At 46.2% G+C, this 24600-nt stretch overlaps 1 protein-coding gene across 1 annotated transcript; it reads left to right on the top strand.

Annotated features, from left to right (window-relative positions):
- Positions 1-718: 718 nt before the first annotated feature.
- Positions 719-11270, top strand: LOC123159097 (uncharacterized). The gene is made up of 4 exons (XM_044576901.1): positions 719-1030; positions 9487-9812; positions 9917-10231; positions 10928-11270. Exons 2-4 carry the CDS (start codon positions 9489-9491, stop codon positions 10955-10957), a joined length of 669 nt encoding a protein of 222 aa, XP_044432836.1. The 5' UTR covers positions 719-1030; positions 9487-9488; the 3' UTR covers positions 10958-11270.
- The last annotated feature ends 13330 nt before the right edge of the window (positions 11271-24600 follow it).

Raw genomic sequence — 24600 nt, 5'->3', positions numbered from 1 at the left:
GTGGGGTTTCCATGTGTACGTCGGAGCGGGGACTCCAGAGATGGTTGTCGGGTGTCAGCTCCGATTTCTCGAGCGGCAGAGTAGGTGGCTCACCTGGTGCGCGGCCTCGGGTCGGCTTGAATGCCGGAGCAACCGCTTTAGTTTTTGTTTTAGGGTGTCGGCTAAGGGTTGCTAGAGTGACGAAGTCAGCGGTTCGCCTGGTGTGTGGCCTCGGGGTCGGCGTGTGTTTATGGTGCCATGTTGTTGGCTTGTTGTAACGGTTTTCACCCGGGTTTCCGTTAATTAATCAGAAAACTCTCTTCTACTTTTTAACGAATCGAGCCCTAAGAAACCTCGTTTAAAAAAAACAAAATATTTGATGAATTTTCCAATACACGACTAATATTATGAACATGTGTATAAGGACCTTTTTTTTCTATTATACATGAATATTCTTGTAGAAAAAAGTGTTCACATACCTGGAAGTACATAGCTACACTCTCCTGAGGCTATGACTTGGCCGCCACCACATGACGGAGCTGGACGTGAAGTTCTCTAGCAACCTGACGACGTTACAACGCTTGATGGGCCAATAAATGCATTACAACAGTCCCACGAGCGTTTGGCGTGTCAGATCTTGGTGGCGTGTACGGTGTAGGATACCATGAGCAGGCGAGGACGTGCACTCCTTCGGATTTTCGTCCTAGGGAGTCTATATAATGCCGCCGAGAGCCCTAATCGCCCCTCCTCTCTCCATTCCCACCCTCTTCTCGTCTCCCCCCATCAAGGTAAGCTCCCACGCATAGCCGCCGTCGCCACAGACAGAGCGAGCGCGAGATCTGCTCCGGCGTGATCCCCGCCGTCTCCAGCCTTCCGAAGCCGCGAGAAGCAGCCCCTCGTCCGCCGCCGTCGACCCCCGCAAGCTGCAAGACCGGAGGAGCCGGGAACGACTACGTCCGCGTCCTCTTCTACTTCCCGGACGTCGCCGGCTTCTTCCTCTCTCTCGACTCCGCTCCGGCCAGCCTACGTCCTCTTCAACCTCGTGCGCGAGGTGAGTGAGCCCCCGTATCTCCTTCCTCCCTATATCTGCCGTGCGCTTTTTCCCTGTAGCCGCCGTCCCGTGCAAACCGGACACCGAAGCCACGGCGGCCATGGCTTTCCATGGCAGCGAGCTCAAGCTCGTGTTGCGGCTCCTCTGCTCAACCTCATTTGCACGGGTGAATAGCTCCCATGCGACGTCGTTGGTGTGAACTGTCTCTCATGCGACATAGTTGGTTGTAATAGCTTGCATGCGACATCTTCGTTGGAAAAAATAGCTCCCATGCGACACTGCTGCCTAATCCAAAGACACATGTTTAAAACTCGAATCAGGTGAGCGGGACCCACAGCATGGGACCCACTAACTTATCCAACTCAGCATTGGTCAGGTGAGCGGGACCCACAACATGGGACCCACTAACTTATCCAGGTCAGCATTGGTACAAGAGGACACCGAGCCGTGCCCCGAGCCGTGCAGCACCCGAGCCCATCCTCCCCCCTCCCCCTCCCCGACCGTTGTTGTTCTTTTTCTCCGGCGACGACGCGCAGCAACGCCGTTCCGGGCCGCGACCTAGCAATGTCGAGCTCCGCTTCAGCCTCCCGCCGCTCATGGCCGCGCTATGGCGCAGTGCCCATGACAAGATGCCCTGCATGCCCACGTATCGCACCCCTGAAGCGGCTAGTCACAACGACCGACAAGAATGGCAACCTTGGGCGGGAATTCGTGAAATGCGAGAGCAAACCAGAGCAGGGAAAGGTGAGATTTTACTTCTCAATATGCCAATTTTGGTTTTTGTCTCCCAATTTCATATTTGCCCATTTTTCCCCATCGGATTTGGGATTTAGGGTTCATCTTTCCGATTTCAGAAATTGAAGCAATGCACCCATTTTGAGTGGCTAGATGAGTACATAGAGCGGATTCAACTGGAGGGTGCATCAGGGGAGCTCAATTTACTGTTGGAGGCGGAGAAGTTGGGCAAGTTTAGATCGGGCGCATCTGGATCCGGGGCCCCTGGATCTGGCAATTCCATCGGGGGCGCCCGCCCTTCCATTGGTGCTACTGTGGGGGATGCAGGAGTGACGACAGAGCTGAAGAAGCTGAACAAGCAGATGAAGAAACTCATCAAATTGCAGAAGCATGGCAATTTGATGGGGCTCATGGCCGCACTTTTTTATGTTTGTGTAATTGGTCTCGCATTTGTTTATGTGATGATAATTAGTCGTAAGTGAATAGATTGGGCATCATTTGTAATCGGGATGATATGTACATTTGAATAAAAGTGTTACGCTGTATGAATTCAGCATGTCCTCTCCACTCTGTTTCGGCCCCGTTTTTTATTTCTTCAGTTCGTCATCAGTTTCAGTTTCAGTGGTAGAGGGAGAAAAGGAAAAAAAGTTCGTCCACAGTTGCCCGAAAAGGCCAGGCCCATATAGAAGTTAGGCAGGGCCGAATAGAACATATCCAGGCCCATTGATAAAAGGAGTGCAAAAAAAGTGCACACGGTCATTGACATCGATATATCTTTTCGGCTTTAGATCATTTCACAAATTTTAAGTTAAAATTCAAAAAAAAAAAATTAAGTTTCCTGCAGTCACCTTTTTTGAGATAACTCATCTGATAATTATTTGAGATATTTTTATGCATAAGCTATTTGAGATAATTATTTGAGCAGTCTTTGTGAACCAAAAAAGTTGCAATTGTTTGGTTCTAGTTTATTTCAACCAAGCACCATTTCTTAATATATTTTTTTACTTGTGCTATGGTGTTTTCAAAGTTTTTACTCGTGTGTTTCAACCGAAAAAGGTTGTGCCCAAAAAAGAAGACATCTAGTGTGCCCCTAGTAGCATCTCCTTACAACATAGAGGGGCATCCCCTTACAACCAGGGGCGGATCCATACTTGGTCATGGGTGTACACCCAAATCTTTTGGCTAGACATTTTTATATATGGTGTATACTTTAATACATTCAGTGCCCAAATGACCTTTCTCGCTAATGCCATGTTTGGCAGCAAAAAATGACATAGCAAGCATGATTTAAACATCAAACAACACTTGCACATTTTAGATACCAGAACAATTGTTTTTTAGTACACATGGCCACATAAATAAAATGCAATGGAGAAACTTTAGGACCGAAAAAACATATAGATAGATAGTGGGGCATCGGGTACCCTAGTAGCATAGATAGATAAAACATATAGAGGGGCATCCCCCCACTACATATAGTTCATAAAACATGAAAGTAAAATAATTAAAACTAGATATATAAAAGACACGGGCACACACGCCCGAACCAACACAAACACAAACTAGAGCCCCAAACTAGATAGATAGAAGACTCGCCCCTTGAACAACTCCTTGGCCCCTCCTCCTTGCCACTCCTTGGCCCCTCCTCCTTGGGCCCCTCACTCGTCATCCTCCGGCATCTGGTAGGGGAGGGTGTGCATGCCGTTGGGGTGAGGGAAGATGTGGTGGAAGTTGGTGAAGATGTTGTAGGTCGTGAACGCGATAAACTCGCATCCACACCAGAACACCTGGCCGAGGAGGTGGTGAGCGTCGTAGGGGTTGGTGAAGGTGACGTGGAGGCCGATGACGAGGCCGTTGGCGTTGCCATCGTACTGCTCGTGGAGGTGGAACATGGGCGGAGTGCCCGGAGGGAGGTGGCGGTAGCCGGCTTGGAGGAAGAAGCGAGCGAACTCTCTAGGGCCCCTCCACCTAGAGATGGCCCACACCCTCAGGCTATTCTCGACGACGACTCCGGCCGGGTACTGCCTCTCCGGCACGGTGGGAGGGCGACGGTAGGTAGGACCGTTGAACTGCATGGTGGCTCGAGTGGGATTTGGCTCGAAAAGAAGAAGGGGAGGAGGCTTGAGAGATGAGTGTGAGAGGATGAGGAAATGGTGCCCTTTTATAGCCGCGTTGCAGCTGTGGTCAATGTGTACACGGTGCCTTCTGGATCGTTTTCTCTTCTCCGTTCGCACTGGCATTAGTAATTGCGGGCATTAATTCAAAAAACGGCGGCCAGAGCATCCAAAGAGGCACGGGCAGCACAGGCGAGTTGCATCGTTTCGTGGGAAACAGGCTCGTTCATCCGCGTGTGACACTGAAAAAGGAGCTGCACCACCGACGCGTCCGTTTCGTTCAAACATGCATTTGTTAAAATAGCTTAGATGCGACGTACCTATACGCTGCGCCCCTGCCGTGCTTTACTACGTCGATGCATGCATGCAATGGCGGGCTAGGTGTTCACGTGCAAAGAATAGCTAGGCTGCGACGTTGCATGGCATGCATGGGACAGGGATGGCCCACATGTCATTGACCCTCTCGCATGCAGCCCATCCCCCTCTCGACGGCCGTGCGCACGCACGCCAGGCTCTGCCGGGCCAGATCCGCTCGGCCCAACGGTCACTTAGATGATCCCCCGCTCAATGTTATCTGTTCGTCAGAGAGAAAAAACGGTGGCCAATCAGATTGGAGCCCACGGATCGCCCCCACGGAATCCTTCTAGAAGGCCTATCCGACGGCCGCAGTTTGGCGTTAGGGTTAGATCGACGGTGGACGTTTGGCGCTAGGGTTACATGGGTTTGGAGGCAGTCAATGGGGTTTTGAAAGGTTTGACCGAACATTCAAATGTGTATAACTAATTCAAAAAAAATCTAAAAAATGAAAAACCTGCGCATATAGCCTTTTTATGTTACATAGTTATGATATAAAATGATAAACTTGATCTAATGATCTTTGCTTGAAAAAACCTTCACAAATTGGACTATCTCGACTGAGGTTGCATGGAGTTCACAGGAGTGAGAAGAGGGTTTGAGGTTTTGAAAATGCAAAAAAATCAAAAACATCACCTTAGCTTCATTTTAGAGTGACTAAGGAGGATCTGAAGTTATTTTTGCATTTAAAATTTTTAAACTTGTTTTATTGCTAACTTTGTATTAAAGGGTGTTTTTTCAAAAATAAATTAAATAATATGAATACTTATTCAAAAAAAGGTGAGACTTCGTATTAATCCTATATAGGTATAATATAAGCTAAGAAAATCTTTTTTGGGTGATTTTGAGAAGGTCGAAAAAAACTTGCTTAGAAATGGGGCCGTTTTCCCTTACTTTGGAGCCTGTTTGGTCAACATTGTCCGTGACTATGAGTTGGAATTCACAAAAAGGGTTGAATTTATGAACTAAAGTGCATAGTAGTACATAAAACGATGCAACATCACAGAACAAACAAATGAACTCAAAAAATATTGAAGATAGGTTCAAATTTGAATATCGGTTCAAATTTGAATTTTATTTCAAGTCAAATCAACATCATAGCACATAAGTTATCACATGAAAGAACATAAGTTTTCACATCAAATGACAACAAACTTAAGTTTTCACATCAAATTTGAATGTTTTCGACTCTATTTCTTCTGCTTCTTTCTACCACTCGATTTCTTCTGCTTTTTTCCACCGTTTGGTTCCACGGCGCATAGTTTGTTGATGCTGATGCTCTTGCTTTTTGGCCCCCTCAACTTTTGCACCTGACCATGTCTCACTTCTTCAGTTTGCACTTCTGCAGATTGAGTAGATGGCACACATTGTTCAAGTACTTCAGTTTGCAACTCAACACTTGGCAGCACAACCTCCAAACATGGCAACACAGTTGTCAAAGCAGATTCGAATGGTAGCACAACAGTTGCTTCATCTGCAACAGTTTCAGATTGCCCTAGCGTCTGCAAAACAGATTCAGTATGCATCACATCATCCAAAACACAAACACTTAGCTCATGTTCAGCAGTAACAGTTTCAGTTAGCTCCATATCTTTGTCACCAAACATTATCTGCTTAGTGCTCTTCCTTCTATAGCCACTGAGTCTTGCTTTTTTCACTGGCCAGCATTGTTCAACAACAAGCGGTGGGGCTTTTTCTGCACGCTTCCTCCTAAAAAATAAAGCATTTGACTTGGTTAGATACTAGAACAAGTAGCAAAATCAAAAACTTGCAAAAACAGTAACATAAACATACTTTGGCCTCTGAGGAGTGTAGATGCACTTGGATGAACCAATTCTGTGCCCAAGTACCTCACACAACTTGCACCTATTTTTGTTACCTTTTTGAGCCCTTTTGGGCTTATCATTCTTTTCCTTTTCCTTTTCCCCCTTCTTACTACAACCACCTTTCTCAAACCAAGCTTTGAATCTGCTCTGTTTAGGCCTCCCAGCCTTTCTTCTAGTGACAGGGGGACACAAGGTAAATTCTATTTCCACCTCAGGCCACTGAGATTGGTCAGTCAGTGCAGGAATTGGACTTGCATATGCAGCTTTGAATTTTTGTACTGAATAATACTCATGCAAATATGGGTGCATATTTAACCTGGGTTTAGATGCCAAAAAAAGTATGGAATGCTCACATGGTTTTCCAGTGTGTTGCCACTCTTGGCAAGTGCACTCATGCAACTCAGTATTTACCACATGCCTCTTGCCACTCTTTGTATCTCTAACTTCAGCACCCCACAAGGAAGATTTCTCAACAGATAGATGTGAAAGATTTCTACTCCTGTTGACCACCTGTTGTACCACTGCTGGAAGCTTGTCCCCTTCCAAAATATTAGCAATTTTTCCTCTCAACTCCCACAAACGCATGATCATGATTCTTATTTGGTCCACCATGTCATGCACAGGCAAGTCTTTCAAATGCTTCACTTTGTTGTTAAAACTTTCTGCCAAGTTGTTATTGATATGATCACATTTTATGGCAGTATTAAAACCTGATCTATACCACAACAGAGAATGGTGGGTGTTCAACCATGAAGCAAATTCATTATCACTACATGATGCCAATATCTTACCAAGGTGATAGGAATGTGTCTGTCTGGTGTAGGATCTTGCTGCTGGCCACATGCGCCCAAATTCATCTCCTCTGAATTTTTTTATCAGATTCATCCACATATGTCCAAAGCACTCCCTCTGCTCAGCATGGGGGAAAACACTTTTTACTGCATTTTCCAACCCTTTACATGCATCTGTGTGGATGGCCAATGGAGAAACTGGCCCTATGCATCTTTTCAGTTGCATCATGAACCATATCCATGATGCCTCTGTCTCTGATTGAAACATTCCTATTGCAATTGGGAACATCCAGTTGTGTCCATCTAGAGCATTGCATGCAGCCAACTGACCATTCCACTTTCCAGTCAAAAAAGATGAGTCTATGCTCAAATATGGACGACAACCTGCTTTGAATCCATCTATGCAAGGCTTCAAACACATAAAAAACTTGCTGAATAAAACCTTGCCATCCTCTGTTACCTCTGTATCTATCTCCACTACACTCCCAGGTGACCTCTTCTCCACCTCTGCTTTAAAACTATACAACATCCTAAATGTATTTGCCCAGTCACCATACAATGATTTCATGGCCCTTTGTTTTGCTTTCCACACTGTGGTATATTGCAGCTGGATGGGGTACAACTTCTCCAAGTCAACTTTAAGCCTCTTTGCAGTAGTGTTTGGAGTCTTGGCTAAAATAGGAGTAATCTTCTCTGTAACCCAAAGCTGTGATGTCATCTTTGAAACTCTCTGTGAAGTGGTCATACATGTATGCTGGTGTGGTATTTGATTTACCCTTACTGTACTTCCATCAGGTTGTAGTCTGGCAGACAAGTACCATTTGCAAGGATTGCCACCACCATCATAACCTTTGCACCGAGCATAAAATTTCTTTCGATCAGTCCACATAGTCTTGGCATCAAACTCTTTTTTCACTGCATAGGTCCTGAAAGACATCCTAAACTCCTTCATGCTTGGCCACAACTTTCCCACCTCAATAACTGGGTTCTCTTTGTCATACAAACAAACCAGCTCATTATCATCTGCATCATCCACATCATCTGCAGCCTCTCTCATCAGGTGTTCTTCATCCTCATTTGCATTTCTAGGGCCTGTGTTACCTTCAGCTGGCAAAGAACTGTCATCCTTCTCCTTATCTTTGTCATCAACTTGAATGCCAAACATTTCGGCCATATCAATGTCAGATATTGGTGTAATGACCAAATCTGTTTTTTCATTCAACTCTACTACATTCCAGTCAACAACAATCTTCCTAGCACCATGGGTTCCCTCCTCTCCATCTGCATCAATCCCAGTATCTTCAGCTACTATAGTCGGTTCAGTCAACAATGCCAACATCTTCTTTTGTGAAGCCCACTCATCATCTTCCATCTGTGCAGCCATCTTTGATGGCACATAACCAACTCTGGAATGAGTTTGCAGATCAATTAGCTCTGCATAAAATGTTACTTGTTTGCTTGCCCATCCTCCTTGCTGATCAATTTCAGCAACCATGGATTCTCCATCTTCAATTCTCACATATTCACCATTATAGTTATCGAAACGTTGCAGAGATACCTCTTGTTCTGGACCCCAAACAATACTCTCCCCAATTCTCTCCACCAAATTGCCCACGGCCTTCTCCTTCATGATCTCCAATTCCTGGGGATCAACATCTGCAAAATCGACATCCAACCTCACGGTGGTATCTCTATCAATGTCTTGGACACTGCCATCACTGAGCTTGGCTTTACAGGGAAAAAATTCCACTATAATTGCGAATGTGGTGGCAGAACCTGAACCTCCCCTGTTTTGTCAATGGCAGGCAGCGGCGGCAGTCACTACCAAATCGAGTTCGATTCTAAATCGCCAAGAAAAGAGGGTGCCATTACCGATTTGAAGCACTGTCTCCTCGGGGCAGCCCGTCTCCTCGCTCCATCTCATCTAGCCCTCGCTCCATCTCCTATCCAATCAAGCAACAGGGGCAGCATGAGGCCACAGATTTATTCAAAATTCAGTGGAATGGGAGTAGTGTTTGGAAAATACTCACTCGCAATAGCCGCTGCAGGGATAGGCGCTCCACCACCGGGCCGCGGAGAAGAAACAACCCCCGGATCCAATGGAGCCCGATTCTAAATCGCCAAGAAAACCCCCAAGAAACAGGGGGAGGGCAGCATGAGGCCACAGATCGGGGAGTGGGACTAGGGTTTCGGGCTCACCTCGCAATAGCTCTGCCGCTGCCGAGAAATGCGCTCCACCACCGCGGAGAAGAAACCACTGCTGGAGAAGTTGCTTACGGCGGCGCCGCTCGCCCAGTCCAGCATGGGCGAGTCGAGCACGGTCACACAGTCGCCGGTCGAGTCGTGGACGGTTGACTCTTGACTACGTGGCCATAGGTGGACCCCACCAGTCAGAGCACATAACCCCCCGTGTCCTAACCAAATCTCAGCCTAACGGACAGCCAACTAGCCGCGTAAATGGTGTGTCGCATGGGAGCTATTTTTTCCAACGAAGATGTCGCATGCAAGCTATTACAGCCAACGACGTCGCATGAGAGACAGTTCACACCAACGACGTCGCATGGGAGCTATTCACCCCATTTGCACCCGCGCGCTCCTGCGCGAGCACACGCCTCACCTCACTGACTTGCACGCAGCCATGAGTTTCGAAGACGCGGTCTGCAAGCTCGCTGCCGACATAGCGGCCGCCTCGCCGGCGCTGGTGAAGGCCGTGGACGCACTGGCGCGCAGCAGCCGTGCCTGCGCCGCTGCTGATGCCTTTATCCACCTGTTCCTGGGCACGTTCTATGTGATCGTCGCGCTAATTTTCTTCGACACGGTCGCGGTCCGAGTCTGCGGCGGCGACTACGCGGTGAGATCCGTCCTGTCCGAGATCGCGGGATGCATCTTTATAGCCTCCCTGTTTCTTTCAGCGCCAGCATTCCTGCTCTTCTTCCTGCGCGCAGCAGGCAGCAGCAGCGAGGTGCGTCTCTTCTCGTCACCTCACCCCTGCTGCTATGCTACTACCCTCTCTCTGCTCGCCATGGTTTAGCTTCTAATGCTCTTCTCCATTGTCAAATTTTATAGCTGGCGGAGGGCCTCCTCATGAAGAATTTCGATGAGCGGTTTTCTAGTGCCTCTGAAAGCCCTACGTCGCGGCTAGGCAGGGCAGCTGCACGGCTTTTTGCTTGGTCATTTTGGTTGGGATTCATCTCGTGGAGTCTTCAGCTGTGTGGACTATTTCCAGAGATTTGTGACCTTCTTGACGACGCGTCTAATCTGGGCATCTGGTCATGTTTCGCTCTCATCTATTTGCGTGCTGGAATAGCGCTGCGGAGGATGAATCCCAGGCCCAGTGACATCATCGTGGCAGAGGCAGATCACGCGGCTTCACCTACTCAGGTAAACCGGCATTAACCCACACATGAAGGTCATGCATCCTGCTGGTAGTGTTGCATCTTAATTAAGTTCTGAAATAACATTGCGCTTTCGTACAAATAAAATTGGCAGAAGAGGTCGCATGTAATTAATGTGTTCAAGTCCGATAGAATTTACCAGTGGGCCGTTCTGCTGCATGTTTGCTATATATCAACTGGAACCGTAGTTGTTCTCATCACCAACAATGAATGTTATTCTTGAACTAAACTGTCAGATGCTGCAGCCTAGGGTCAGTGTTTTTTTTAGGATCAGTGTTTTTATCTATGTGATAAGGCAGTCTTTTCATCGATGGTACAAATTCATAGAGTAGTGAAATAGATCTTCTTGATCTCCTAATTTTTTGCACCTCATTTTTTTCTTGTCTCAACTTGAAATGCCAACCACACTCAAAGAGGACTGACAGTCACAAAAAAAAGGTGCAAGAACAGAATTACCTCAAAGGTCATAGATGATATTTTCATGACTGTATTGAGATATATGGAACATAATACACTCTATGCTTAATTTGCATTTTGGAGCTGCCGTTTGAAGCATGATGTGTGATTTATTTCTACCATTTTGGTTGTTATCACAAGTTGCTGTGTTGGACTTGGACAGACACGGAGACACCAGCATGCTCATCACTACTGATCTTGATACAATATCCTCATTTATTGGCAGGATTTCGAGCTGGCTGCAGCAACAAGGTGATGGAGATCAGCGCCAGTGCAGGGAGTGCTTCTGCTTCGTAGCCATCGCGGATGCTGCTGTGGACAAAGAGATGGGCATGTCGTGTGCTGTGCAGCAGTAATCTATCTGGTAGAAGTAGTATAACTTAGTAAGCTTGTTTCCATGCCATGCTAGGTCAGAGCTTAAGCAGTCAGTATGGTACGTACTACGTAGTTTGGTTACTCTGACTGAACCGGGCCTATCCAACAAGGTTATTTACCTTTGCACAGCCTAAGAACTGTCAGTGATTAAGCTTTTTTCAATGCATGTAATGAAGTGACTTAGTACGCTGCGATGAACGCCTTCCTTCCATTCTATGTAATCATAGCTTTTTATATATTTAACTTGCTGGATTAATGGCTAGACGTAGAACCTGTCTAGGGACTAGCTAGGGAGTGGTGGTTGCAGGAGCAGGACGGGGGAAAGCTGCCAAGTTTTCTTTTCCTTTTTTTCTTTTTGATGAGGGGTGGGAAAGCAGCTGCGAGTTGTTGGTGGAGTGGGTGATTGCAGGTTTCACGTTTCCGGAAATGGGCCTGGAGCGCTGCACATGGCCTGCCCACTGCAACCAGCCCATCAGCGCTTAATTGCCATGTGCCCGCCACTTAACTTGCTAGGCAGCTCGTCTCACCCAATTCAGTCCGGAGTAAAGATGGACCTTTCGAAGGGGAGGGGAGACGTCGGCCAGCCAACCACTAGTCGTCACACTTCACTACACTACCCTTACCACCTGTGCTCAGAGAAATTCCTTTCTCGGCTAGTTGTTGATGGATGCAGGCACATGTCATGTTACTTTCCTCCGAGATGTTTCACGCTTCAGGAAACGCCCCCTCTGCATCGTATATATCATCCCACCATTTTTTGTCTGATTTTGATGCTGTTATTTTTCTTAGTTTTAGGCTCCGACGATCCTTTTCAACAAAGGATACATTTCATTGAATCAAAATGAAACATCAAGAAGATACAAACACAAGTCAGATTTAGGCTTTCACCTCATAACTCGAAACCGATTGTCGAGTAGCACCACCATCGAAGTCACTCAAGTGTGGTCAACACCGATTTTCTGCGATCCCAGCAGTTATAACTAGAGATTTGGATTTCGGCCGAAAAAAACTAAATTTGGCCTTTTCGTTAAGGCCCGGTAACTATGGTAGCTGACCAAATTATTTCAGCCTTGTTTGAATTTTTTGGCCTGCTCCAGCGTCTGGTCCATCCTGCATACCTCTTCCGGTGAAGTAAAAGGCCTGGATAGAGCTCCTAACTGAAGAATATTGAATTCTGAATATCTATTATTGCCTCGAAGGGCTGTTTATATAAGATACAAAACTTGGGGGCAAAGGATAGTAGAGATAGATTACAACTTGAACTACCAAATACATAAACCGAATATATACTCTAATACCCCCCACGGTGTCAACATCAGGTGTAACGATGTTGAGACTGGAGCGAGTGCCAGTGAATGTTGCAGTGGGGAGCCCCTTGGTGAAAATATCAGCAAATTGCGCAGTGGTAGGAACATGAAGCACACGGACCTCGCCAAGAGCCACTTTCTCACGACCAAAATGAATATCAATCTCGATGTGTTTGGTGCGACGATGCTGAACAGGATTGGACGCCATGTAGACTACAGAAATATTGTCACAATAAACAATCGTTGCACGCTCAATTGGTCGATGAAGCTCAACCAGAAGCTGACGGAGCCACACCGCCTCGGCCACAGAATGAGCAACAGACGTATATTCAGCTTCTACAGAAGATCTGGAAACTGTAACCTGCCTTTTAGAAGACCAAGAAACAAAATTGTCACCCAAATAAACACAAAATCCGGATGTAGATCGTCGAGTATCTGGACAACCCGCCCAGTCGGCATCAGAATAAACTGTCAAGCTTGTTGGAGAGGAAGAGTTAAGAAGAACACCATGATCAATAGTACCTTTGAGATACCGAAGTATTCTCTTGACATGAGAAAAATGAGGAACACGGGGATCATGCATATATAAGCACGCTTGTTGAACAAAGTAAGATATATCAGGACTAGTGAGAGTGGCATATTGGAGAGCACCAGTGATACTACGATATAGTGTAGGATCAGAAAAAAGGTTCACCATCGGCCAACAACTTGGTACCAACATCGACCGACGTACGGCAGGGTTGACAGTCAGTCATCCCCGCACGAGAGAGCAAGTCAAGAAGATACTGGCGTTGAGAGAGAAAGAGTGTAGATGAAGTGCGGGAAACATTGATCCCAAGAAAGTGATGAAAAGGACCAAGGTCAGTCATGGAGAATTCATGATTAAGAGAAGAGATAATATGTTGTAAAAAGGAATCAGAAGAAGCAGTGAGAATTATATCGTCAACATATAGTAGAAGATATGCAGTATGAGAGGAGGAACGAAAAATAAAGAGAGAGGAATCGGATTTAGATGAGGTAAAACCTAATGTGTGAATGAAGGTGGTGAAGCAATGAAACCGAGCACGAGGAGCTTGTTTAAGACCGTACAGAGATTTGTGAAGAAGACAAACAAAATCAGGAGAAAAGGAATTCTCAAAACCCAAAGGTTGTTGACAATAGACAGTTTCATTGAGAGTGCCATGTAGAAAAGCATTTTTAACATCTAATTGATGAATCGGCCAAGAGGAGGAGACAGCAAGACTAAGAACAACACGAATGGTACTAGGTTTTACAACCGGAGAAAAGGTCTCATCAAAATCAATACCGTGTTGTTCAGAAAAACCACGACATACCCAACGAGCTTTATAACGAGCAAGAGTACCATCAGCATGAAATTTGTGACGGAAAACCCATTTGTCGGAAACAACATTGACACCAGGTGGTTTGGGAACGTGAGTCCAGGTGTTATTTTGCTGAAGAGCATGAAACCTATCACGCGTAGCAGAATGCCAGAGAGGATCGAGAAGAGCACGTTTATAAGAGGTAGGAACAGGGGAGACAGTGGGAATAGCTGTGAGATTAAGACGTCGGGTAGGGAGGTGAAAGCCACGCTTACCACGAGTGCACATGACATGATCATTGGCTGGAGGTATGATAGAAACAACATTGGACGGAAGAGGCAGTGTTGAGGAAGAAGAGGAAGAAGGAGAAGCGAGAACAGGGGAGATAGGCGTGGGAGGAGAGGTAGCTACCGTCAAGGGAGGAGTGGGGGGGGTGTCGGTGTCAAAACCGGCGGATCTCGGGTAGGGGGTCCCGATCTGTGCGTCTAAGGCTAATGGTAACAGGAGGCAAGGGACACAATGTTTTACCCAGGTTCGGGCCCTCTCGATGGAGGTAAAACCCTACTTCCTGCTTGATTGATCTTGATGATATGAGTATTACAAGAGTTGATCTACCACGAGATCGTAGAGGCTAAACCCTAAAAGCTAGCCTATGATGATTATGACTGTTATGGTCGTCCCTATACGGATAGAACCCTCCAGTTTATATAGACACCGGAGGGGCTAGGGTTTACACAGAGTCGGTTACGAAGAAGGAAACCTAATATCCGGATCGCCAAGCTTGTCCTCCACGCAAAGGAGAGTCCCATCCGGACACGGGGCGAAGTCTTGAGTCTTGTATCTTCACAGTCCAATAGTCCAGCCAAAGTATATAGTCCGGCTGTCCGGATACCCCTAATCCAGGACTCCCTCAGTAGCCCCTGAACCAGGCTTTAATGACGATGAGTCCGGCATGCAGTTTGTCTTCAGCATTGCAAGGTGGGTTCCATCCCCGAATACTTCAAAGTTCCCGTTGTAATGAACAGTATCCGGCTTCCCATCAATGTTGTACTCCTCGGCTTCCGTGCTTCAATAATGACCATCTCCACGTGTCGAGCGAATACGAGGAGCCAGGGCATTTTTGCATTTGCCACCCCGGCCCTGCAGGAAAACCGTCTATTTGAAGGGACGGGGATCCTCAGATCCAAACCTCACCTTCTTCCCTTGAGCAAGCATCCAACAGAGCGCTCCAAAAAAAACATTCTAACATGGCCGGTCGCTGCAACTCTTCTTCTCGTTCTCTTTGCTCCAAGACAGGTGACTGGGAAGAGTGTTCAGTTCCTCAAAGCTGTTTGATAGAGTTGCAGACCCAAGGGTTTCTTCCACCGGCGTTCATGGTCCCTGTCCGAGCCAGACTAGCCACCTATAATGACGGGGAGCAAGCTGAGAGATCTCCTAATCCATCCCCGGGGGAGCGAATATGCCTCATCCCACATCTGCTGAGAGGCATCGGGTTTCCAATCCACCCATTCCTTCGCGGGCTTCTGGAGTTCTACGGCCTCTAGTTGTACGACTTCACTCCTGCCTCCGTACTGCACATCGCAGGATACATTGCCCTTTGTGAATTATTCCTGGGCTGTGAGGCTCACTTCGGGTTATGGAAGAAGTTGTTCTGCCTTGTCCCTCGCAACCAGGGGGAATCCATATGTCAAGTGGGTGGAGCCGAAATATGGCGCGTCGCCGAGACCGGATACCTGCCCGGCACTCCCAAGAAGGCATCTGGAAACTGGCCCTCGGAGTGGTTTTATGTTGATGACGTTCCCCTTCCAGGTCTAGTCTAGACGGGCCTCCCTGAGTTCAATAATGCTCCGCCGAAGGTATGCCGAAGTTGGCGCCCTCAGGGCCCCCAAGAGGAGGATACCAGAGAAGTACACTTCCTCATGAGCAGAATAAAGATACTGGCCAAATTAGGGGTAACAATAGTCGAGGTTATAGCAATATGCATAATGCAGGGGGTGCAGCCGCTTCAATACCGGGGGAAGCCCATGTGGCATTACAATGGGGAAGATGACGCCACCCGTTGTGGTCGTAAAGGTCTGGACTCCGCCACTGCTCTGGCGAAAATACTGTCCGATTTGTACAATGGGGAAGAAGAAGAATTCCTTCATATTAAACCGCGGGATGGATTTTCCATGTACAACCCCCCAAGATGGGTAAGTCTTTCCCCCGCTCCATTTATTCTGGCGTCCTTCATCATAATTATTTACCTCAATATTTCCGAATAGGAACTGAGGAGGTCCGTGGAAGGATTCAACAGCCCCTCCCCGCAGCCAGAGGACCTTGGAAGGGCCTTCGATCCAGGACTCGAAGAAGATCCGGATATTACTGTGGAGCTTGTCAACGGGACATTCTATCAGGCAAGCTGCGATGGCGCCTCGGTGGCTATTACCGCAGATTATCCCGGACTGCTACCTGCATCACGTGTAAGCAAGGTCGAAACCTTATCCTCTAAAGAGGATTCCTTTCTGATATCATGCCTTATGCGTAGCATATCGTGTTTTTATAGAGACGGCCATCGGAGCGCGGCGCCGAGCCCCTGGGGGCTCGTCGGCAGAGGGTGTCCGGGTCCGACAGGCTTAAGAGGAAGGCGGTTAGGGCCGAAACGCCATTACAGAGGTATGGAAAAAACCTGCTCTGTGATTATTGTGTTTGAAATGTAACAACGTCTGATAACCCACAAGTGTAGGGGATCGCAACAGCTTTCGAGGGTGATGTACAACCCAAATTTATTGATTCGACACCAGGGGAGCCAAAGAACATTCTTGAGTATTAGTAGTTGAGTTGTCAATTCAACCACACCTGGATAACTTAATATCTGCAGCAAAGTGTTCAGTAGCAAAAGTGGTATTATAATAATGGTAATGGTAGCAACAGTAAAGATAAATGTTTTTGGGTTTTTGTAGTAGTTGTAACAGTAGCAACGGAAAAGTAAATAAGCAAAGAACAATATGTGAAAAGCTCGTAGGCAATGGATCAATGATGGATAATAATGCCGGATGCGATTCCTCATGCAATAGTTATAACATAGGGTGACACAGAACTAGCTCCAATTCATCAATGTAATGTAGGCATGTATTCCGTAAATAGTCATACGTGCTTATGGAAAAGAACTTGCATGACATCTTTTATCCTACCCTCCCGTGGCAGCGGGGTCCTAGCGGAAACTAAGGGATATTAAGGCCTCCTTTTAATAGAGAACCAGACCAAAGCATTAACAAATAGTGAATACATGAACTCCTCAAACTACGGTCATCACCGAGAAGTATCCCGATTATTGTCACTTCGGTGTTGTCGGATCATAACACATAATAGGTGACTATAGACTTTGCAAGATAGGATCAAGAACACACATATATTCATGAAAACATTATAGGTTCAGATCTGAAATCATGGCACTCGGGCCCTAGTGACAAGCATTAAGCATAGCAAAGTCATAGCAACATCAATCTCAGAACATAGTGGATACTAGGGATCAAACCCTAACAAAACTAACTTGATTACATGGTAAATCTCATCCAACCCATCACCGTCCAGCAAGCCTACGATGGAATTACTCACGCACGACGGTGAGCATCATGAAATTGGTGATGGAGGATGGTTGATGATGACGACAACGAATCCCCCTCTCCGGAGCCCCGAATGGACTCCAGATCAGCCCTCCCGAGAGAGATTAGGGCTTGGCGGCTTCGTGTCGTAAAACACGATGAAACTTTCTCTCTGGTTTTTTTCTCCCCGAGACAGAATATGTGGAGTTGGAGTTGAGGTTGGTGGAGGTCCAGGGGCCCCACGAGATAGGAGGTCGCGCCCTAGGGGGGCGCCCCCCTGTCTCGCGGACAGCCTGTGGGCCCCCTGGCATTGATTCTTTCACCAAAAATTCTTATTAATTCCAAAAAGTGCCTCCGTGGATTTCCAGGACATTCCGAGAACTTTTCTTTTCTACACATAAAACAACATCATGGTAGTTCTACTGAAAACAGCGTCAGTCCGGGTTAGTTTCATTCAAATCATGCAAGTTAGAGTCCAAAACAAGGCTAAAAGTGTTTGGAAAAGTAGATACGTTGGAGACGTATCAACTCCCCGAAGCTTAAACCTTTGCTTGTCCTCAAGCAATTTAGTTGATGAACTGAAAGTGATAAAGAAAAACTTTTACAAACTCTGTTTGCTCTTGTTGTTGTAAACATGAAAAGCCAGCATTCAAGTTTCAGCAACTATTATGAACTAACCATACTCACAGTAACACTTAGCTACCACAATCACTCATATCAATAGCATAATCAGCCAGCGAGCCATAATAATAAAATTCGAATGACAACACTTCCTCAAAATAATTATAACATGATATAACAAAATGGTATCTCGCTAGCCCTTCCTGAGACCGCAAAACATAAACGCAGAGCACCTTTAAAGATCAAGGACTGACTAAACATTGTAATTCATGGTAAAAGAGATCCAGTCAAGTCATACCCAATATAAACCAATAATAATGAATGCAAATGACAGAGTGCTCTCCAGCGGGTGCTTCTAATAAGAAGGGTGATGACTCAACATAAAATTAAATAGATAGGCCCTTCACAGAGGGAAGCAGGGATTTGTAGAGGTGCCAGAGCTCGATTTTAAAATAGAGATTGAATAACATTTTGAGCGGCATACTTTCACTGTCAACGCAACAACTATGAGATGGTTGTATCTTCCATACTACATGCATTATAGGCAGTTCCCAAAAAAAATGGTAAAGGTTTATACTCCCCCAACCACCAAAAAGCATCAATCCATGGCTTTCTCAAAACAACGAGCGCCTCCAACATACAACAACCCTGGGGGAGTTTTGTTTAATTATTTGATTTGCTTTGAACTTTTTGGATCATGGGACTGGGCATCTCGGTTACCGGCCCTTTCTCGTGAATGAGGAGCGGAGTCCACTCCTCTTGAGAATAACCCACCTATCATGGAAGATATAGGCAGCCCTAGTTGTAACATGAGCTGCTCGAGCATACAAAACAGAATTTCATTTGAAGGTTTGGAGTTTGGCACATACAAATTTACTTGGAACGGCAGGTAGATACCGCATATAGGAAGGTATATTGGACTCATATGGAACAACTTTGGGGTTTAAGGAGTTTGAATGCACAAGCGGTATTCCCGCTTAGTATAGGTGAAGGTTAGCAAAAGACTGGGAAGCGACCAACTGAGAGAGCGACAAGAGTCACAAACATGCATTAAAATTAATTCACACTGAATACAAGCATGAGTAGGATATAATCCACCATGAACATAAATATCGTGAAGGCTATGTTGATTTGATTCAACTACATGCGTGAACATGTGCCAAGTCGAGTCACTTAATTCATTCAAAGGAGGATACCATCCCATCATACCACATCATAATCATTCTATTAGCATGTTGGCACGCAAGGTAAACCATTATAACTCATAGTTAATCAAGCATGGCACAAGTAACTATAATCTCTAAATGTCATTGCAAATATGTTTACTTCATAATAGCTGACTCAGGAACGATGAATCATCATATTTACAAAAACAAGAGAGGTCGAGTTCATACCAGCTTTTCTCATCCCAATAAGTCCATCATATATCGTCATTATTGCCTTTCACTCGCACGACCGAACAATGTGTATAATAATAGGAGTGCACGTGCATTGGACTAAGCTGGAATTTGTAAGCATTCAACTCAAGAGAGAAGACAGAGTAAAATGGGCTCTAAGTTAAATAGACAATCATGCATATAGAGCCACTAAGCATTTTCAACATGGTCTTCTCGACCCCCAAAAGAAAGAAAAGAAAAGAAAACTATTTACACGAGAAAGCTCCCAACAAGTAAAAGAAGAAGAACTAGAAATCTTTTTGGGTTTTCATTTAGTTCCTACTACAGGCAAGGAAATTAAACTAACTAAATTTTTGGTTTTTCTCAAGGTTTATCAAACACACAAGAAGAAAACTAGAAAAAGAAATTTAAACTAACATGGATAATACAATGAAAGAGTATGAGCACCGACGACTAGTGTGTGAACATGAATGTAAAGTCGGTGAGAAATACGTACTCCCCTAAGCTTAGGATTTTGGCCTAAGTTGGTTTTTAATACCACATGTATAGCAGTTGATTTATCAACCATTTGCAAAGATATTTCAATAGGTGTCAACTTATTCAATTCAAGTCTACGATATAAAGAGAGAGGCATAACACTAACACCGGCTCCAAGATCACATAAATCAGTTATAACATAATTTCTTTTAATGTAGCATGGTATAGTTGGAACACCCGGGTCTCCAAGTTTCTTTAGTATTCCACCCTTAAAAGTGTAATTAGCAAGCATGGTGGAAATTTCAGCTTTCGGTATCTTTCTTTTATTTGTGATGATATCCTTCATATACTTAGCATAAGGATTTACTTTAAGCATACCAGTTAAGCGCATACGTAAGAAAATAGGTCTAATCATTTCAGCAAAGCGCTCAAAATCCTCATCATCCTTTGACTTGGATGGTGTAGGAGGAAAGGGCATGGGTTTCTGAACCCATGGTTCTCTTTCTTTACCGTGCTTTCTAGCAACAAAATCTCTCTTATCATAACATTGATTTTTTGGTTGTGGGTTATCAAGATCAACAGCAGGTTCAATCTCTACATCATTGTTTTTGCTAGGTTGAGCATCAACATGAACATTATTATTAACATTATCACTAGGTTCATGTTCATCACCTGATTGTGTTTCAGCATCAGAAATAGAAATATCATTGGGATTCTCAGGTGTGTCTACAGTAGGTTCACTAGAAGCATGTAAGGTTCTATCGTCTTTCTTTTTCTTCTTCTTAGAAGAACTAGGTGCCTCTGAATTATTTCTCTGAGAATCTTGCTCGATTCTCTTAGTGTGGCCTTCAGGATACAAAGGCTCCCGAGTCATTCTACCAGTTCTAGTAGCCACTCTAACAGCAAAGTCATTTTTATTATTCAATTCATAAAGCAGATCATTTTGAGCTTTGAGTACTTGCTCAGCTTGAGTAGAAACCATAGAAGCATATTTGCTAACGCGGTGAAGTTCATCTTTAACTCTAGCCAGATTATCACCTACGCGTCCTATCTCGAAAGCATTATTCTTTAACTCTCTACCAATATAAGCATTAAAACTTTCTTGTCTAGCCATAAAGTCATCAAATTCATCTAAGCATGGGATATGAAATTTAGTAGAGGGCATTTCAACTTTATCATATCTATAGAGAGAATTTACCTTTACTACCTGTGTCGGGTTATCAAGACAATGTGGTTCCTCAGGCGGTAAATTAAGACCATGTATTTCTTAAATAGGTGGTAAATTCTTAACATCTTCAGCTTTAATACCTTTTTCTTTCATTGATTTCTTTGCCTCTTGCATATCTTCAGGACTGAGAAATAAAACACCTCTCTTCTTCGGAGTGGGTTTAGGAATAGGCTCAGGAGTTGGCTCAATTGGTTCAAGAATTACTTCAGGAACTGGCTCAGGAAGAGTCCAATTATTTTCATTAGTCAACATATTATTTAGTAATATTTCAGCTTCATTGACTGTTCTTTCCCTGAAAACACAACCAGCACAACTATCCAAGTAGTCATTGGAAGCATCGGTTAGTCCATTATAAAAGATATCAAGTATTTCATTTTTCTTAAGAGGATGATCGGGCAAAGCATTAAGTAACCGGAGAAGCCTCGCCCAAGCTTGTGGGAGACTCTCTTCTTTGATTTGCACAAAATTATATATTTCCCGCAAGGCAGCTTGTCTTATGAGCAGGGAAATATTTAGCAGAGAAGTAATCAATCATATCCTGGGGACTACGCACACAACCAAGAGCAAGAGAATTATATCAAGTCTTAGCATCACCTGTCGGTGTCAAAACCAGCGGATCTCGGGTAGGGGGTCCCGAACTATGCGTCTAGGCGGATGGTAACAGGAGACAAGGGACACGATGTTTTTACCCAGGTTCGGGCCCTCTCGATGGAGGTAAAACCCTACTCCTGCTTGATTAATATTGATGATATGGGTAGTACAAGAGTTGATCTACCACGAGATCAGAGAGGCTAAACCCTAGAAGCTAGCCTATGTTATGATTGTTGTTCGTCCTACGGACTAAAACTCTCTGGTTTATATAGACACCGGAGAGGGCTAGGGTTACACAGAGTCGGTTACAATGGGAGGAGATCTTCATATCGTATCACCAAGCTTGCCTTCCATGCCAAGGAAAGTCCTATCCAGACACGGGCTGGAGTCTTCAATCTTGTATCTTCATAGTCCGGGAGTCTGGCCAAAGGTCATAGTCCGGCCATCTGGACACCCCCTAATCCAGGACTCCCTCAGTAGCCCCCGAACCAGGCTTCAATGACGGTAAGTCTGGCGCACAAGTTTATCTTCGGCATTGCAAGGCGGGTTCTTCTCCAAAATCCATGTACCTGTCGGATAGTGTCCGGCTTCTAGCGCGTGCCGCTCTCCTCGGCTTCTGTGCCCAATAATGACCATCTTCCACGTGTCAAATGAATGCGAAAAGCCAGGGTTTTTTTTTGTTTACCCCCCGGCCGCGTAAATGAGCCGCTCATAAAAAGAGGCGGGGATTTAGATCCAATTCACACCACCTTCCATCCGCGAGTATTCATCAGAACGCTTTCGACAGAGATCCATTCCACCATGGCCGGCCGAAGCAGCTCCTCCTCTCGCCTCTCCAGCCCTCGGCCCAGAGACTGGGAGCGGTGTTCCGTCCTGTATAGCAAGCTAGTAGTGCTTCAATCCAAGGGGCTCCTCCCCCCAGCATATATGGTCCCAGTTCGATCCGGGATTGCCACCTATAGCGGCGGAGAGTAGGCGGAGAGCATCCCCAATCCCTCTCAAGGAGAGCGGGTGTGCCTAGTTCCTTATTTAATAAGAGGACCTGGATTTCCAATTCATCCGTTTCTCCGAGGCCTACTGGAGTTCTACGGCCTCCAGCTACACAACCTCACGCCCGCCTCCATACTGCATGTTGTGGGCTTCGTGGCCCTCTGCGAGCTGTTCTTGGGCATCAAGGCCCATTTCACACTGTGGAAGAGGTTGTTCTGCCTTGTGCCCCACTCTCAGGAGGGGTCAATTTATCAAGTGGGCGGAGCCGAACTATGGCGCATCGCCGGGACCGGATATCTATCCGGTACCCCAAAGAAGGCGTCCGAGGACTGGCCTTTGGAATGGTTTTATATGGATGACGTCCCCTTGCCGGACCCTGTATGGATCGGCCTCCCTGAGTTTAATAACGCTCCGTTGAAGAAACGCCTGAGCTGGAGCCCATGGAACCCTCAGAGGGAAACGGACAGGGACGTTCTTTACCTGATGAGTCGGATAAGGTTGTTGGCTCATTCCGGATTGACCATGATCGAGGTCATGGCCACATGCATTACGCGGGGCTGCATCCGCTTAAGTACAGAGGCCACCCCATGTGTGATTTCAACGGGGAGGACGACACCACCCGGTGCGGTCGCAAGGGGCCGGATTCGGCTGCCACTTTAACGAAGATCTTATCCGCTTTGTACAAGGGAGAAGAAGAGGAATTCCTCCGGGTCAACCCACAGGGCGGATTCTCCATGTACAGTCCTCCAGGCTGGGTGAGCGAACATTTTCACCTGCCTACCTGTTTTCAAATTCCCATAATTGAGTACTCAGTCTAGTAATTCTAACGCAGGAGCTGCGCCAGGCTGTGAAGGAGATAAGCAACCCTCCTCCACAACCCGAGGACCTGGAGCGGTCCCTCGATCCGGACTCCCAAGAGGACCCGGACTTATGTGTGGAGCTAATTGATGGGGTGTTTCATCAACTGAGTAAGGACAATACCTTAGTGGCCATTACGACCGACTATCCCGGACTACTTCCAGCCTCAAAGGTAACCGAGACCAAAATCCCAGTACTTTCAAGAGGATCCATCCATGCCTTATTTTGAATGCCGTAAACCAATAGTGTTTTGTTTTGCAGGGGAAATCCTTGAGGCGGAGAGCCGAGCCCGCGGTGGGCAGCCAACAAGGGCCGCTGAAGCCAGGCGGGCTAAAAAGAAGTGCAGACCAGATCGAGATTCCGGCGCAACGGTATGGCGCGCAAATTTAATGCCTAGGGTTTATGCCCTCCTGCCACACTAACACTCATGCTCTCCTCAGGAAGAAGAGAGCCCGCCGGACTATATCCATCGGCCAGGCTTCAAGGCCGGGTCCGGAAGCGGAGGCGAACACGGGGCGCGCATCGGACGTTCCTCCGACAAAGGACGCAGACGGGCTTTCTGCCACCAATTCAGAGGTGGATAGTGCCATGAACCACAGGCGTCGCCGGACTGTTCTTCGTGACGCATGTTTTTCCCTAGAGGCGTTGGACGCTTTTAATACGGGAGATGCGTACCTCCGTGCCGCTCAAAATGGTCTAGCCAGAGCCACAGAGCAGTATGTGAAAGACATACGGGTGAGCAAATCTGATGGTTATATAAGTCAGTAGCCCCCGAGACTTGAAACAGTTAAGATAACTGATTTAAGGATCATATGTTATGTAGGATCTTACAAAAAAGAACACGCAACTGTCCCAGGAGCTGGAAGAGTGCAAGGCCCAACTCGAGGCCGCACTGGCCGCTTCAGATAGTGCCAAGGGGACCCCCCCAGGTAATATATGCTTCGAAAGATAATTCCGTTGTGAAGTGCGGCATGTGTGCAATTCGGATGATAACAGTGCAGATGGGGCCGGAGTGAATCCGGACAAGCAACAACTCCTACGCCAACTAAAGGCTGGCGAGAGTGCGCTGACGAGGGTGAGGCAAGAGAAGAACAAACTTCAAGACGCCAATACCCAGCTGGGCGAGGAACTAAAGGATGTTCGTGCTCA

This window comes from Triticum aestivum, chromosome 7B (genome assembly GCF_018294505.1).
Source record: "Triticum aestivum cultivar Chinese Spring chromosome 7B, IWGSC CS RefSeq v2.1, whole genome shotgun sequence".
In the NCBI taxonomy this organism is placed as follows: Eukaryota; Viridiplantae; Streptophyta; class Magnoliopsida; order Poales; family Poaceae; genus Triticum; species Triticum aestivum.
Note: the sequence above shows the minus strand (reverse complement) of the source record. Positions and strands in the feature narration are given on the sequence as shown.

Excerpts from the sequence above, each read along its gene's own strand:
- LOC123159097 (XM_044576901.1), top strand. The coding sequence starts at position 9,489 with ATGAGTTTCGAAGACGCGGTCTGCAAGCTCGCTGCCGACATAGCGGCC. Across the intron at positions 9,813-9,916 it reads CAGCAGGCAGCAGCAGCGAG|CTGGCGGAGGGCCTCCTCAT; the intron begins GTGCGTCTCTTC and ends CAAATTTTATAG. Across the intron at positions 10,232-10,927 it reads ACGCGGCTTCACCTACTCAG|GATTTCGAGCTGGCTGCAGC; the intron begins GTAAACCGGCAT and ends ATTTATTGGCAG.